Genomic DNA, 18,372 nt, shown 5'->3' with positions numbered 1-18,372 from the left:
TCAGCACAGACTCTGGAAGCTTTGTGATTCAGTCCTGCAGGGGTGGCTTACCCTCTGAAGAAACACTTTTCTCCTCACCAGGTGCCTTGGAGTCTCTCCTCATGGTCTAAAACCTGCATTTCCTGGCGATGTCCCAGATCAGCGATAGCACAAAAGAAGCCAAAGTAAAACCAGAACAGTCCTCAGCTTTCCTTGAAGATTCCCTTAGGAATCCTCCTCAGACAGGCCAGAGGTGATATCCCAGCTGTGTTATTTACTCGCTGTGCCTGTCCCTCCACATCTTAGACCTCAGTTTCTTCATTTACAAGATGGAGCTTCATGGGGGTAGTTAGGGAATGAAATAGGAGCGTTGGCTACATTTTTTCCTGTTCTTATTGTTTGTTGAGACGTCTACTCAGACTTCCAAGCCAAAGATGGTGCCATCACAATTCCGGACTTCAAGCTCTATTACAAAGCTGTCATCATCAAGACAGCATGGTACTGGCACAAAAACAGACACATAGATCAATGGAACAAAATAGAGAGCCCAGAAATAGACCCTCAACTCTATGGTCAACTAATCATCGACACAGCAGGAAAGAATGTCCAATGGAAAAAAGACAGCCTCTTCAATAAATGGTGCTGGGAAAATTGGACAGCCACATGCAGAAAAATGAAATTGGACCACTTCCTTACACCACACACGAAAATAGACTCCAAATGGATGAAGGACCTAAATGTGAGAAAGGAATCCATCAAAATCCTTGAGGAGAATGCAGGCAGCAACCTCTTCGACCTCAGCCATAGCAACATCTTCCTAGGAACAACGGCAAAGGCAAGGGAAGCAAGGGCAAAAATGAACTATTGGGATTTCATCAAGATCAAAAGCTTTTGCACAGCAAAGCAAACAGTTAACAAAACCAAAAGACAACTGACAGAATGGGAGAAGATATTTGCAAACGACATATCAGATAAAGGGCTAGTATCCAAAATCTATAAGGAACTTAGCAAACTCAACACCCAAAGAACAAACAATCCAATCAAGAAATGGGCAGAGGACATGAACAGACATTTCTGCAAAGAAGACATCCAGATGGCCAACAGGCACATGAAAAAGTGCTCCACGTCACTCGGCATCAGGGAAAAACAAATCAAAACCACAATGAGATATCACCTCACACCAGTCAGAATGGCTAAAATTAACAAGTCAGAAAATGACAGATGCGGGAGAGAATGTGGAGAAAGGGGAACCCTCCTCCACTGTTGGTGGGAATGAAGCTGGTGCAACCACTCTGGAAAACAGCATGGAGTTTCCTCAAACTGTTGAAAATAGAACTACCATATGACCCAGCAATTGCACTACTGGGTATTTACCCTAAAGATACAGACGTAGTGATCCGAAGGGGCACGTGTACCCGAATGTTTATAGCAGCAATGTCTACAATAGCCAAACTATGGAAAGAACCTAGATGTCCATCAACAGATGAACGGATAAAGAAGAAGTTGTATATATACCCAATGGAATACTATGCAGCCATCAAAAGAAATGAAATCATGCCATTTGCGACAACGTGGATTGAACTAGAGGGTATCATGCTTAGTGAAATTAGTCAATCGGAGAAAGACAACTATCATATGATCTCCCTGATATGAGGATGTGGACATGCAACATGGGGGGTTAGGGGGATAGGAGAAGAATAAATGAAACAAGATGGGATTGGGAGGGAGACAAATCATAAATGACTCTTAATCTCACAAAACAAACTGGGGGTTGCTGGGGGGAGGTGGGGTTGGGAGAGGGGGAAGTGGGTTATGGACATTGGGGAGGGCATGTGCTATGGTGAGTGCTTTGAAGTGTGTAAACCTGGCGATTCACAGACCTGTACCCCTGGGGATAATAAATATTATACGTTTATTAAAAAATTAGAAAAAATAAAAAATTTATAAAAACCCTTGTATTTTTATCCTTTCATATATAGTTGGAACAAGGAGACTGACGAGGGACTGGATCCCAAGACACTGGGATCAAGCCCTGAGCTGAAGGTAGATGCTTAACTCCCTGAGCCACCCAGGAATCCTAAATAGCTACTTTTAAAATCCTCTGATCTTGGGGCACATGGCTGGCTCAGTCTAAGGAGCATGTGACACTTTGTCTCGGGCTCATAAGTTCAAGCCCACATGGGGTGTAGAGATTATTTACATAAACTTCAAAAAAAAAATCCTCAAATCGTATAAGCTAGGGTATGGATGTACAATATCGAGGTTTTCAACATTCCAAAGATTAGTACTGAACAAAACTTAAGGTGAATGGACTGGAGACATTTGGGAATATCTTCAGTATTTATCTAATTTCAGCAACTGAGTATCCTGCAGCCATACAATGGAAAACCACAGGGGCGTTGGGGTGGCTGAGTGGGTTAAAGCCTCTGCCTTTGGCTCAAGTCATGATCTCAGGGTCCTGGGATTGAGCTCCGCATCAGACTCTCTGCTCAGCGTGGAGAATGCTTTCCTTCCTCTCTCTCTGCCTGCCTCTCTGACTACCTGTGAGATCTGTCTGTCAAATAAGTAAATCAATAAAATCTTAAAAAAAAAACTACATTAGGGTTAACATCAATGAATATTTCTGTGATCTATGATTGGGAATTATGATAGAAAATGATAGGAAGTTATGTCTAGGACATAGTAACTGAGAAGAAACACTTTTAACAACTATATATATATATATATTAGGTAAAACTAACTATATATGTGACTATATATATATACATAAGTATATGCCAATTTTTAAAAAAGATTATTTTAGAAAGACAGATAACACGAGTGGGGGAGGGGAAGAGGGAGGGGGAGGAGAAAAGCAGACCTCCTACTGAGCACAGACCAGACTCAGGGCTCCATCTCAGGACCCTAAGATCAGGAGCTGAGCTGAACTCTTAGATGCCCAACTGACTGAGCCACCCAGGTGATCCTATGCCATTTTTTTGAAAGCTGCACCTCTCATTTGGTATTTCTCTTAGTTTAGCTCACCTCAGTGATTTTTTTAAAAGAATTTATTTATTTATTTGACAGACAGAGATCAAAGTAGGCAGAGAAGCAGGCGGAGAGAGAGGAGGAAGTAGGTGTGCCACCAGGCAGAGAGCCTGACAGGGGGCTTGATCCTAGGACCCTGGGATCATGACCTGAGCCGAAGGCAGATGCTTTAACCCACTGAGCCCCCCAGGCGCTCCTTACCTCTGTGATTTTATAGACAGAAGTTTTCGCATACTATAAAATCTGCCATGGTAAAGCTGTGGCTAGATTCAAGGCACTCTGATCACCTGATATCATCTGATCCTCTGGGGATGTCCCCACCCGCCACTTGACAGTGTCACAATGTCTGCAGTTTACTTATGACAGTGACCCTACCTAAACAACAAAGGAATGTTTAAGTCTATGTCCGTATGTGTGCATGTCTGTGTGCATATGTTCTACATACGCAGGTGTGGTAGGACATCAGCAACTTAACATTTCTAAAGGTATCTGTTCTACTATTTTGTTAGTTCTTGCTTAAACTTGCTCAAAATAAAAAGTTGGGAAACAGAAAGAAATGTCATCTGGATTTTAAGCACCCCACAGTCTTACTGGAAGTGGATTTACTAGACTGATTTGACTCTCTGAGGTGGATGATGGCTATTTAATTTTACTTTAAAAATTTTTAAAGATGTCTTCATTTCTTAGAGAGAGACTCTCATGCACCTGTGCAGGGGAGTAGGGGAGGGGGAGAAGGAGAGAATCCAAATAGACTTCCCGTTAAGTTCTGAGCCCAATGTGGGACTTGAACCCATGACCCTGAGGTCACAACCTAAATGGAAACCAAGAGTCAGATGCCCAACCAACAGAGCCACCAGGGTGCCCCTTTATTGATAACTTTCTAATGTCCTGGTTAACAGTCTCATATTAATACTTGAGAAATCCGTTATAGATGTATCTGATTCATGTGTGTGTGCATGTGTATGTGTTTTAGATTTTATTTATTTGACAGACAGAGATCACAAGTAGGCAGCGATGCAGACAGAGAGAGAGGAGGAAGCAGGCTCCCTGCTGAGCCGAGAGCCTGACACGAGGCTGGATCCCAGGACCCCGAGACCATGACCTAAGCTAAAGGCAGAGGCTTAACCCACTGCACCACACAGGCGCCTATGGACCTCATTTTTTAAGATTCCTTTGGCTATTCGAGGTCTTTTCTGGTTCCATATAAATTTTAGGATTATTTGTTCCATTTCTTTGAAAAAAATGGATGGTATTTTGATAGGGATTGCATTAAATGTGTAGATTGCTTCAGGTAGCATAGACATTTTCACAATATTTGTTCTTCTATCTTCCATCCAGGAGCATGGAACATTTTTCCATTTCTTTGTGTCTTCCTCAATTTCTTTCATGAGTACTTTGTAGTTTTCTGCATATCGGTTCTTAGTCTCTTTGGTTAGGTTTATTCCTAGGTATCTTATAGTTTTCGGTGGAATTGTAAATGGGATTGACTCCTGAATTTCTCTTTCTTCTGTCTTGTTGTTGGTGTACAGAAATGCAACTGATTTCTGTGCATTGATTTTATATCCTGACACTTTACTGAATTCCTGTACAAGTTCTAGCAGTTTTGGAGTGGAGTCCTTTGGGTTTATCACATATAGTATCAGATCATCTGTGAAGAGTGATAGTTTGACTTCTTCTTTGCCAATTTGGATGCCTTTAATTTCTTTTTGTTGTCTGATTTCTGAGGCTAGGTCTTCTAGTACTGTGTTGAATAGCAGAAGTGATAATGGACATCCCTGCCATGTTCCTGACCTTAACAGAAAAGGTTTCAATTTTTCTCCATTGAGAATGATATTTGCAGTGGGTTTTTCATAGATGGCTTTGATAATATTGAGGTATGTGCCCTCTATCCCTACACTTTGAAGAGTTTTGATCAGGAAGGGATGCTGTACTTTGTCAAATGCTTTTTCAGCACCTATGGAGAGTATTATATGGTTCTTGTTCTTTCTTTTATTAATGTGTTCTATCACATTGATTGATTTGCGGATGTTGAGCCAACCCCGCAGCCCTGGAATAAATCCCACGTGGACGTGGTGAATAATCCTTTTAATGTACTATTGAATCCTATTGGCTAGTATTTTGGCGAGAATTTTTGCATCTGTGTTAATCAAGGATATTGGTCTGTAGTTCTCTTTTTTGGTGGGATCCTTGTCTGGTTTTGGGATCAAGGTGATGCTGGCCTCATAAAATGAGTTTGGAAGTTTTCCTTCCATTTCTATTTTTTGGAACAGTTTCAGGAGAATAGGAATGAGTTCTTCTTTAAGTGTTTGGTAGAATTCCCCTGGGAAGCCGTCTGGCCCTGGGCTTTTGTTTGTTTGGAGATTTTTGATGACTGTTTCAATCTCCTTACTGGTTATGGGCCTGTTCAGGTTTTCTATTTCTTCCTGGTTCAGTTGTGGTACTTTATATGTCTCTAGGAATGCATCCATTTCTTCCAGATTGTCCAATTTGTTGGCGTAGAGTTGCTCATAGTATGTTCTTATAATTGTCTGTATTTCTTTGGTGTTAGTTGTGATCTCTCCTCTTTCATTCATGATTTTATTTATTTGGGTCCTTTCTCCTTTCTGTTTGATAAGTCTGGCCAGGGGGTTATCCATCTTTTTGATTCTTTCAAAGAACCAGCTCCTAGTTTCATTGTTTTTGTTTTTTTTTCTTTTTTTTCTTTCTTTTTTTTTTTTTTTTTTTTTTTTGTTTCTATTTCATTGATTTCTGCTCTGAACTTTATGATTTCTCTTCTCCTGCTGGGTTTAGGGTTTCTTTCTTCTTCTTTCTCCAGCTCCTTTAGGTGTAGGATTAGGTTGTGTACTTGAGACCTTTCTTGTTTCTTGAGAAAGGCTTGTACCACTATACATTTTCCTCTCAGGACTGCCTTTGCTATGTCCCACAGATTTTGAACCATTGTGTTTTCATTATCATTTGTTTCCATGAATTTTTTCAATTCTTCTTTAATTTCCTGGATACCCATTCATTCTTTAGAAGGATGCTGTTTAGTCTCCATGTATTTGGGTTCTTTCCAGCTTTCCTCTTGTGATTGAGTTCTAGCTTCAGAGCATTGTGGTCTGAAAATATGCAGGGAATGATCCTAATCTTTTGATACCAGTTGAGACCTGATTTGTGACCCAGGATGGGATCTATTCTGGAGGATGTTCCATGTGCACTAGAGAAGAATGTGTATTCTGTTGCTTTGGGATGAAAGGTTCTGAATATATCTGTGATGTCCATCTGGTCCAGTGTGTCATTTAAGGCCTTTATTTCCTTGTTGATCTTTTGCTTGGATGATCTGTCCATTTCAGTGAAGGGAGTGTTAAAGTCCCCTACTATTATTGTATTATTATTGATGTGTTTCTTTGATTTTGTTATTAATTGGTTTATATAGTTGGCTGCTCCCATGTTAGGGGCATAGATATTTAAAATTGTTAGGTCTTCTTGTTGGACAGACCCTTGGAGAATGATACAGTGTCCTTCCTCATCTCTTATTATAGTTTTTGGCTTAAAATCTAATTGATCTGATATAAGGATTGCCACCCCAGCTTTCTTCTGATGCCCATTAGCATGGTTCATTGTTTTCCACCCCCCACCTTAAATCCGGAGGTGTCTTCACATCTAAAATAAGTTTCTTATAGGCAACATAAAAATGGGTTTTGTTTTTTTATCCATTCTGATACCCTGTGTGTTTTGATTGGGGCATTTAGCCCATTAACATTCAGGGTAATGATTGAGAGATATTAATTTAGTGCCATTATATTGCCTGTAAGGTGACTGTTATTGTATATTGTCTCTGTATCTTTCTGATCTACTACTTTTAGGCTCTCTCTTTGTTTAGAGAACCCCGTCAATATTTCCTATAGAGCTGGTTTGGTGTTTGCAAATTCTTTCAGTTTTTTTTTGTCCTGGAAGCTTTTTATCTCTCCTTCTATTTTCAATGATAGCTTAGCTGGATATAGTATTCTTGGCTGCATGTTTTTCTCATTTAGTGCTCTGAGTATATCATGGCAGCTCTTTCTGGCCTGCCAGGTCTCTGTGGATAAATCTGCTGCCAATCTAATATTTTTATCATTATGTTACAGACCTCTTTTCTCAGGCTGCTTTCAGGATTTTCTCTTTGTCACTGAGACTTGTAAATTTTACTATTAGGTGACGGGGTGTGGACCTATTCTTGTTGATTTTGAGGGGAGTTCTCTGCCCCTCCTGGATTTTGATGCTTGTTCCCTTTGCCATATTAGGAAAATTCTCTCCAATAATTCTCTCCAATAGACTTTCTGCTCCCCTCTCTCTTTCTTCTTCTTCTGGAATCCCAGTTATTCTAATGTTGTTTCGTCTTATGGTGTCACTTATCTCTCGAATTCTCCCCTCGTGGTCCAGTAGCCATTTGTCCCTCTTTTGCTTGGCTTCTTTATTCTCTGTCATTTGGTCTTCTATATCCCTAATTCTTTCTTCTGCCTCATTGATCCTAGCAGTGAGAGCCTCCATTTTTTATTGCACCTCATTAAGAGCTTTTTGATTTCAACTTGGTTAGATTTTAGTTCTTTAATTTCTCCAGAAAGGGCTTTTATATCTCCAGAGAGCGTTTCTCTACAATCTTACATGACTTTTTTGAGCCCGGCTAGAACCTTCAGAATCGTCATTCTGAACTCTAGATCTGACATATTACCAATGTCTGTGTTGATTAGGTCCCTAGCCTTCGGTACTGTCTCTTGTTCTTTTGTTTGTGGTGATATTTTCTGCCTTGTCATTTTATCCAGATAAGAGGATATGAAGGATCAAATAAAATACTAAAAGGGTGGCAAAGACCCCAGAAAAATGCGCTGTAACCAAATCAGAAGAGACCCCAAATTGTGGGGTGGAGAAAGGGGATAACAAGAGGTTCAGAAAAAAAAAAAGAAAAAAAAATTAAAAAATAAAACAAATAAAGAAAAAATATAAAAAAGAAAGAAAAAGTATGTATTTTAGATAAACTAGTTAAAAAACGCTAAAAAAGAAAAGGGTAAAAGTCATAAAAAATTTAGTAGAAGAAGAAAAAAGAAAGAAGAACAGAAACAAAAAAAAATTGAATTAACTGCAAGACTAAAGAATCATGGGGAGAAAGCCATGAGTTCCGTGCTTTGCTTTCTCCTCCTCTGGAATTCCGCTGCTGTCCTAGGTATTGAACCTGCTTTCCTTGATAAATGAACTTCATCCTGGCTGGATATTTTGTTGATCTTCTGGGGGAGGGGCCTGTTGTAGTGACTCTCAAGTGTCTTTGCCTGAGGCGGAACTGCACCTCCCTTACCGGGGGTCAGACTAAGTAATCTGCTTGTGTTCGCTTTTCAGAGCTTTTGTTCCCTGAATGCTTTCCGTAGAGTTCTGGAGGACAGGAATGAAAATGTTGGCCTCCCAGTCCCCAGCCCAGAGTAGCCGAGAGCCTGGGGCCCCACTCCTCAGTGCGCCCCCAGAGGACAGCACCCAATCACTCCCATATCCCCAGCCTCCAGCCATGCTCCCAGCTCACCCAGCCTGCAATCAGTTCAAGGTAACTCCGAGCTGTGAGTTCAGTCCTCGGCTCTGTCTCTGTAGCCAGCTTCTCCATTCTAATACCTGTGAGCTCTGCGACACTCTGACACCCCCGAACCTTCTGTGACCCTGCAGGACGTGGGGCCACGTTGACCTCGCATGGGCTTCACTTCGGTTTAGCCTCTGGAGAAATGTCCCTCAGTGGAACAGACTTTTAAAAGTCCTGATTTTGTGCTCCATTGCTCCGCCACTTGCCGGGAGCCAGCCCCTTCCCCCGTGGTCTATCTTCCCATCGTTTTAGATTCACTTCTCCACCAGTCCTACCTTTCAGAAAGTGGTTGATTTTCTGTTTCTAGAATGGCTGTTCTTCTTCTCTTCAATCTCCCGTTGGATTTGTATGTGTTTGCAATGTTTAGATAAGCTATCGAGCTGATCTCCTGCTACCAGATGTAGTCTCAGCCTGCTACTTCTTCGCCATCTTGACTCCTCCAATACAAGGGATTTTAACACAAGTTTTCTCCCAGAGAGCAGGATCATGAGTGAATTTTAGTTTTGAAAAATTCTTTCTCTAGTTTCCATTTTTCTACAATGCATATGTACTACACTTATCACAAAACATCAGACCTTAAATATATATATATATATACATATGTTTTTTTAAATATATATTTTAAAGTTTTATTTATTCATTTGAGAGTGAGTGAGAGAAAATATAAGTGGGTGGAGGGGAAGAGGCAGAGGGAGAAGCTGACTCCCCAATGGGACCACAGGATCAGGACCTGAGCTGAAGGCAGATGCTTAACTGACTGAGCCACCCAGATGCCCCCGAACATGTGTTCATATATGAAAATTATAAATGCTGAGCTGGAATATACACAAGGGGCCATAGAAGGCTGAATGTTCCAGCAGAACTGACAGGTCTCTTCATTTTTGGGCAATTTGGCATCAGGACTGTTAACCCTGCTTCCCCCAGCAGAGTATCCTGGTGCCTGTCTCCCTCTCCTGTGGCTGCATACACGCCCTGGGGAGAAGTTCCACCTGCAGCATGCCTGCCCTTGCCAGAGTCTTACTGTCTTTCTCCCCAGGTAGGGCGAGAGCGCTCTGCTCACAGGAAGGGTGGCTGTCCACTCTTTTCCTCTTTTTTGCAGACAGGCCTGCACAAGTGAGGTGCTCAAGGAGTGTGCAAAGTTTTGTGGGTTGATATTTCTTCACTTCATGCTAGGTAATTACCCCAGGCCTCTTGACATTTCTCAACCAGAACAATTCTGTAAGTGGTAATTTTATCCTTTCATCTTCTGCTGGATTGATATGTATGTATCTTTGAGGTTCGAGTTCATGCTGAAAGATCACAAATCTGGGCAGCGCACACCCTGTCAGTCCCTCAGACTAGTTTTAATTATGGCTGATACTGGAAACAGGCTCGGAGAAAATACACTTGTGTCTCTTTGTGTGGAAATGATTTGTAGAAAGCTTGTCTTATAGCTACAACACATAGCTAAATTATACTTGTGCTCCTAGAATTAGATTTATCCTGTTTTTCTTAATTTTTTTTCATGTGAGAAGATCATGATCTTTATGGGACAGATTCTAAAATTGTAATTCGGGTCCAAAGGAATGGAAATGAGTGGAGGTTTTGCTTGGGTGTGTGTGTGTGTGTGTGTGTGTGTGTGTGTGTGTGTGTTTCTTCCTTTCCTCCAATTTTTTTGTTTCTTTCCTCCCGCTCTGTTTCATCACAAAATAGGAGAGATCAGTGGTGCTCAGCAGAAAGGCTGTGGGGATGGTCAGATGTCGTCACCTGGAGAGATTTTTTTCCTTGGGTTTGAGGGCTCACCCAAATAATCCAGGATGATCTCATCTTGAGATCCTTAATCATACCCACAAAGACACTTTTTCCAAAGAAGGTCACTTTCACACTTTTTGGGGGTTAGGACATAAACATACTTTTTTTGTGTGTGGGTAAGCATGACTGTTGAGGGGAGAAGTTCGGGAATTCTGTTTTGAGATGTCAGCTAGACGATGTGGAAGCAGGGTCTGGAATCCTCTGGAGAGTTCAGGCCAAAGATATAACTTTGGGGATCATCAGGTTACAGAAGGAAATTAAAGTCACAAGATGGAGATTACTGGGAAAGCGGTGTGTATAGAAAAGAATTGTCAAAGGAGCCTGCGCGTGAGGGAGACCCAGTGAAGGAGGCTGAGAAGGAACAGGGAGGGAAGTTGTGTGTGTGTTTTGCTGAGTCCTGTGATGCATGGGGTCTAATAAGCTCCAAAATGAGAATCGACCTTTGGGCAGAATGGAAGATGGATGGGCTTCCAAAGAAAAGGAGAGGAGAGAAACTGGAGACAGGGAATGTACACAATTTTTTCAAGCTTTGCTGCAGAAAGAATGCAGAAACGTGTGAGTGAGAGATGGAGGAAATGGCATCTTGAAGGCAGAGAGCCTCGACGAGATGGGAAGCTGACAGCAGGTTTCTATGCTAATGGTGGAAGAGGGGATCCAACAGGGTGGAAAAGAAAAGGAGAATCACTTGAACAAGATTCTAGAATAGTCAAGACAGGAGATATGTGTCACTGCCCAAGGGGAGGGCTGGCCTTCGCTGGGAGCGCTGAACTGGCCCCATAGGTGAGACAGTCCAGGATGGGGAGAGCTGCAGGTAATGGCCAAGATGCTGGCTTCTGTTTGATGCATGAATGAATCTGACCAACTTTAAACCTTGGTCCTGAATTACTGGAATACGATCATCTCTTCTTCTCAGGGAAGAATGGCATATTGGAATCTGGGATTGATTGCAATTTCTCCTTCATATAATGAAAGAGTTTGGGGGCACCTGGCTGGCTCAGTTGGTGGGGCATGAAATGCTTGGTCTCAGGATGTGAGCTTTGGCCTGAGCTGGGTAGAGAGATTACTTAAAAATAAAATCTTTAAAAATTGGTCATAAGTGTGTACAACTCTTAAACAATTTAATTCAAGTTTCTTTGGTTTTCCTAATTTTTTTAACTCCTCAAATAGTCTATTCTTTAAAAATCATCTTCTTTAACTTCTTACACATCTGGGGAGAAGTATTCCTCAGATGGTTTTGAAAACCATTGTGTTTCAATATTTGTCTTCAAGGAAACTTTCGGTGCTTGGGGAAACGTAGCACGTTGCTTGAAGAGGATGGGAAAAGGTGATTTTGAAGTGATCTTCAAAATTCCAACTTTAATAAGAATAAATACCTAATGCTGAAAGAGAAAGAAATGATCATTCTTGTAATAATGTTGGTTTCATTAGTGTTTCCATTTCAAATGTTCTCAGATATTTTTATCTTAATAGCACAATGATTAAAGATGTGAACTTAAGGAATTTCCACATAATCCAAATCACTGTTTTTAAAACTGGGAACATTCATCAAATTACCTACAGAGAAATTACTGTTCTAATTCCCCCATGGGATCTTCAATGAGACATTTTAAACCCATCGTCCTTTAATTTAAAAGAGGCAGACAACAATTGAAAGCATTTGATTTCCTTCATCTCTCTTAAAAACCATCCACTTAAACCAGCTCACAGTAGAGCGGTAGGGATATACACACTTGTAAAACGAGGAATTTGGTGGGGGGGGGGCATTAAAACTACAGGTGTAGGTAGTCTCATCTCACTGTCTTTCCCAGTGGTCAGGGAAGTCAATAATTTTCCTGGCCTGTGTGGGTAAATGCCTTGACCTTTAAATAATCTGGTTTGGCCTGAATTTAATTTACATTTGCAGTGCCCACTTTCTACCAGGCGAGGGCGGTAAGGACTCACAGATTCACCCATGCCAGGTCCAGGAGCCCCTTTTCTCAGAAGCAGAAAGATGGAGAATCCCTTTCCTTTACCTACCAGGAAACTGCACGACTGGACCACAGAAGCGGGGATAGAAAACAGAAAAGATTGCATGATTCAGCATCCAATGGGGCACCTAAAACACTGGTCACAGGAAGCGAAAGTTGGAAACTTAACTTTATGTACAAAATTAGGTAAACAAAACCCCCAGAAGATAACCCCACAAATACTCTTTTTCTTCCAGTGGTTAGAAGATTAATCACATTTTCCCCCCTTTTCCTCCTAACCTCTGTTCCTGTTACTAGCCTGAAAAATGGAATAAGATCAAACTAGTGGTCACCCAAGAAGACGTCAAGTTGGCGTACCAGGAGGCGATGATGAACATGGCGAGGCTTAACAGAACAGGTATTGGGGTGGGAGTGCTCGTCTGGTTATGGAGCGCTAACTTGCTCAGGGACCCACAGTGCTTTAGTGGGGACCCGGGATTTTAAACTACCACTTACAATGCATTCAAGTATTATTATCTGTCATCTCTGAACAGTTAAGTAAGAGATTGAGGCTATTCCATATTCTTTATGCACGGTAAGTGAGTGAATGCTTTGGTACTACACTAAGTTTCAGAAGCAGATTAAGATGAAACAGGAAAGTTCAAGAACCACAATTCATCTTCTAGAAAGCAGCAAGGCTTGCCAAGGGAATTACTTGATATAGTTCAAGCATCTTATACTCCCTCCCCCCTTTTTTGACTTTCATATGGATGTAGAAAATATCAGGCATATTGTGTAATTAAGAAGGAAGCTCTTCTCCTGGGTCTTTGAAGTCCTGACCTCTGACATGCCAGAGGAAGTGTTTCTAGAAAAGCATCTGTGCAAATGATTTGGAAGCGAACCAGCATGTAGAATGTCAGCTTCCAGAGGGCAGGGATTTCCACTGGTTTTGTTCACTGTGGTGGCCCCAGTGCTTCGAAGAACGAGGGACTCATTCTCACTGTAGGTCTTCGTTAAATATGGACCGGATGAGTTCACTTTGTATACCATGTGCTAGCTTTCTTTATGATACTTCACAGACCTTTTTTTCATTATCATGAGAACGCGACCTTGTTTCTCCCCTTTGCCTGAGAGGAAATGCATTAATACGGGCAGATCCTGTTCTCAGACCCAAAACTGTATAACTATAAACACAGCTCTTTCTGTAGTACCACATTTCATCAATGTTGATAAGCTCAGTGATGGAAATTATTATGATTTTTTTTTCTGAAAATACCAGTTTTCTTTCTCATCATTATTGCCATGTTGTATTTAAGGATGTGGGTTGGGTGACATTTTATTTTGTAACTTGAAAAATGAAGTTCAGAAATCTTTTCCTTAAAAAGGTCACTTTTGGGGGCACCTGGGTGGCTCAGTTGGTTGAGCATCAGGCTCTCAATCTCAGCTCAGGTCTTGATCTCAGGGTCGTGAATTCAAGCCCTGCACTGAGCTCCATGCAGGGCATGGAGCCTACTTTAAAAACAAAAAACAAAAACACTCTTTGTTTAGTTTTTCTGGGTTCGCTAAGCCGCCAACCAGAAATGGATTTGAATGTGAGGCGCCTGGGTGATTCGGAGGGTTAAGAGTCCGACTGTTGATTTCAGCTTACATCACAGTCTCTCAGGGTCATGGATCGAGCCCTGAGTTAGGCTCCTTGCTGGGTGTGGAGCCTGCTTGAGATCCTGCCTCTCTTAAAAAAAAAAAAAAGAAATGCATTTGAATGGATTTTCTCTGCCTTATTCCCTCTATTCTTCGCCTTTCTCCAAATGATTTTGAATGAAATGTATATAATACTTAACCGTGGAGTCTTCGGTTATTTAAAAGAAGAAGAAATGTTAGGGTTGATCAGCAGATCTGAAAAGATCTTGATGACTGACACTCTGATTTTAAAGGTACTTAAAAATGTGAGAACATTTTTTTTCCCAGTATTTGCCTTTCCCCTCTTAAGTTAAATTTTTTTATGAGATCCCAAGTTGATACAAAAGAACTTTATAAAATCTGTGCAGGCCTTCAGGATCAGCAGTGCAGCACCATCTGGTATGAGAAACAGAGTCTGGCCTTGGAAGCCCAGAGGTACCCCCCGACACTCAGCTCCGGGACTGCTGCCGGGGTGGGGCGGGGCGGGGCGGGGCGGGAGCAGCTACTGCTCTGAATTTCATGTTCATTCTCTGCACTGTAAAGTCTTCATCGCAGAGACTTGTATCTTTAAGCAATTAGTTTTTAAATTTTTGCTTATTTGAATCCTACCTGTGTGTTTTTCTTGCTGTTTTGTTCCTGAGCATTACTCCTGGTGTGTGTACTTGTGTTTAATTCATTTTCTCCACTGTATACTTTTCCACTTCATGACTGACTTATATGGTCTGTTGCTGGTGGCCATTCGTTCCTGCTGAGAACACTCTAGGCGAGGGCTTCTGGGGATACTATGTGTAAGAGGTCAGCGGTGCTGTGGCTTTTGTGGCCAGTGCTCACTGTTTCCGGGGGGCCTACACACGATGGCATCCAGTGATCCGCTGCATTCAGAAAATGTCTGTAATGTGTTTTTTCTTCCTACTTATTGTATATATATATTTTACTGTAATAATATGACAGGCAGATTATAGAAGCTCTTGAAATGAGAAAAGGAGAGAAGAAACTTTTTCCATAGTCTCACCATCCAAAACACCTTCTCTTACTGTATATTTGTGTTTCCTTCCAGGGTTTTTTTTTTCCTCTGGTTGATAGGGGCTTTCTGTATCATTGCTTTATTTTTCATGTTCTCAGCTAGTGGTTATCATACATTTTATTTGTATTCGAGTCTGCTTTTTGAGTTCTTTTTTTTCACATTATATAACCCTAGGACACAGTTTTTAATGCCTGGATGGTCTACCAAAGAGGTACACCATAATTTACCTTTTGCCCACTCCTGAATAGTTTTTTGGGGCATCAGATTTTTCCATAGTTTGTTTTCTGCATTCCAGGAATATTTCTTTGGCCCTATTCCAAAGTGAAATCGTAATTCATTAATTCTTTGTCCCCTGATGCTCTCTTCACGTACCACCAAGGCTTTTCCTTTCTATTCCTGTGCCATTTAAACTGTACAAGGAGTCTTTTTCCCTTTTCTGATTCTTTAAGGTAAGTCGTTTAACAGTAAGGGATTTGTAATGGATTAATTTTTATTTGCAGTAATTTTCAGTTTCCTTGTATTTGAGCATTTAAGATTCCCTGTCCTTACTTTTTGTGCACAGCTGGTAGTGACAATATGGCAGAAGCTTATGGGGGAGTATTTGATCATATGTAGCAAATTATGTGTACATTTATTTTGACCTTAGCAGTCCTACTTCTATAACTGCCTCAAAGCTGCAGTGGCCAAAATATGAAATGGCATGTCTATAAGACTATGCATTGAAGCACTGATTATAATTGCAAAAAAGGGGAACAATCTACATGTCCACCAGTAGGTTACAGAGTGTTTGGTTGTGTTAAGTTGTCTAGTCTGTGTGTTCACTGTGGAATACTATACAGCCATGAAAGGAAAGCAGGCTCTTTATTCCTGGATGCTCTAAGATACAATCAAACAAGAAAGGGACAGAAGAACATATATGGTCTGCTACATTTTGTGCATTCTTATGTGAATGATATGTATTTTATACTTTCACAAAGGAACAATGGGAAAACGAATCATGAATAAAAATAGCCATGTAGGGGCACCTGGGTGGCTCAGTGAGTTAAACCTCTGCCTTCAGCTCAGGTCATGATCTCAGGGTCCTGGGATCCAGCCCCACATCAGGCTCTCTGCTCAGCAGGGAGCTTGCTTCCCCCTCTATCTGCCTGCCTCTCTGCCTACTTGTGATATTTCTCTCTGTCTCTGTCTCTCTCTCTGTTAAATAAATAAATGAAATATTTAAAAAAAATAGTTCCATGTAAGCAGAGGTAGAACTCTCTGTAGTTTGCTTTCAAAATGAATGTTTTCTATGGTTGAAAATTATGTAAAAAATAGCATTGCTTACTATTCTAAACCAGTTTTTTTTTAAAGCTGCCTAACATATTAAATTAGTGGCAAAACCACTGGGGGAAGAATTATTTCAAGTCACTTTGAGCCTGCTATTTTCAATGTGTATCCTTGGGACAAAAACCCACAAAGAAATCTCATTGTATTCACCGGGCTTGCGTTTGTGAGAATATTGATTTGTTTTGAGAGAGAGAGAGCCATCAGCAGGTGAGAGGGGCAGAGGGAGAGGGAGAAGCAAACTCCCCACTGAGGAGGGAGCCCAACAGGGTTTGATCCTAGGACCCCAGGATCATTACCTGAGTCAAAGGCAGATGCTCAACTGACTGAGCCACTCAGGCACTCCCAAAAGCAAGTAAGTTAATACAGTTTAGAAGAAAAGATTTGAAGAAAAAAAAGAAGACTGAAGAAGTTAAGTTAAAGACTATAATCTTTACTTTGGAATTATCAGTATGAACTCAGGACTATCCCCCCCCCCCAAATATGTTTATCTCTAAGCCTAGAAGCGATAATAAGCCTGTAGTAATGAACTTCTAGAGCCCAGATTCTAATCTGAAAATTAACATTTCCCACGAAAAAGTGCCAGCACTCCTGGGGGAAACGGTTGATTCCAGCTCTGGGAAAGGAAGTACAGAAGATAAGGCTGGGACCTCCTGTGCCTGAAAGTAACGGAGGTGTCAACTAACAGGGTCATGTCACTGCACCGGAACTTGAGGAGGCTTCCACCAATCCAGCGGGGAGAGGGGCCATGTGGACATCAGCAAGAAGAGTGACTGAAGCCAGCTGAAGCACATACCTAAACATCAGTGAAACCATAACAATAATTAACATTTTGGGCCGCCACCTTTGGAAGTTGCTAGAACACCAATGCATCCTGAAAATAAAGGAATCAATCACACATTTCACCTTTCTTGTATGGGCTGTACTTCAGGAAGTCCAAATAATTGTTTTTTAAACTCTTTAGAATAGTCACTTCTCATAAATGCAGGAAGAGTGATTGAATCACACACTTGCCACTTTTGCTGCCCACTTTGATTTAAGGAATCTCAACAAGCATTAACAGCTGCTAAAACCGTTAGGCGAAGGGTTCGGGTAGAGGTGACAAGTGCTCCTTATCCCCACCAATGAAGTACTCTTGCCAGAAAAAAGAACTTGAATCTATCTCATCAGAGAGGACAGCCAAATCCAGAATGCAGGAAATTCTACTGACTCCATTTCCATAACAAACAGGGCATCGGGGAGAAAAGGGGAAGCTTAAAAATTCAGAGGTTTAAGAGAGATCTGTTACATACAATATTAATTGCATTGGAATAACAGTGGTATTGTGGTTAAGACATATTTGATATGTAACTCCTTAAGAGCTACATATCAAAATATTTACAGGTGAAGTAGTAGGACTAGGGTTTGCTTTAAAGTGAGCCACCCCTTGGGTGCCTGAGTGGCTCAGTGAGTTAAACCTCTGCCTTCGGCTCAGGTTATATCAGGGTCCTGGGATCGAACCCCACATTGGGCTCTCTGCTCAGCGGGGAGCCTGCTTTCTCCCCCGTTCTCTCTGCCTGCCTCTCTGCTTACTTGTGATCTCTCTCTCTGTGTCAAATAAATAAATAAAATAAAGTGATCCATCCTCCTTTCTGACATCCCCAAACAAGTAGTCCAGAAGAGAGGGAACCCTAGTAGAAAGGTGGTAGTCGATGAAGCTGGGTTTTGTGTGGCACACAGGAGTTTGTTAGAATGTACTATTCTTCTCGGCTTCTGTGTTTCGTTAAAATTTCCATAGGAAATGTTAGCAGCAGTAGTTTCCTTTGCAGGGACAAGGTGGTGATGATACCTAAAAATGGAATCCCTGTTACTGACTAGGATTCAGCATGTCCTTTTGTATCCTCTGGGCCTTTAAGCTCACCCAAGATGACACCAGGAAGAGCTTCTGAAGTGCAGGTCTTGGCTTCTTCCCCCACTGCCGTGGGGCAAATGCATTAATAGAATGGGATGTCTGCTTGCGTAACTACCACGATGGACCAGAAAATGTC

At 41.4% G+C, this 18,372-nt stretch overlaps 1 protein-coding gene across 1 annotated transcript in view; it reads left to right on the top strand.

Annotated features, from left to right (window-relative positions):
- The window catches only part of LOC123946499 (selenide, water dikinase 1-like), a 48,191-nt gene that overhangs the window by 17,562 nt on the left and 12,257 nt on the right, over positions 1–18,372 (top strand). The window contains exon 2 of the mRNA XM_046011864.1: positions 12,640–12,739. Within this exon, the coding sequence (XP_045867820.1) occupies positions 12,640–12,739 (100 nt within the window). The remainder of the gene's footprint in view (positions 1–12,639; positions 12,740–18,372) is intronic.

This window comes from Meles meles, chromosome 7 (assembly GCF_922984935.1).
Source record: "Meles meles chromosome 7, mMelMel3.1 paternal haplotype, whole genome shotgun sequence".
NCBI classification, from domain to species: Eukaryota; Metazoa; Chordata; class Mammalia; order Carnivora; family Mustelidae; genus Meles; species Meles meles.
Note: the sequence above shows the minus strand (reverse complement) of the source record. Positions and strands in the feature narration are given on the sequence as shown.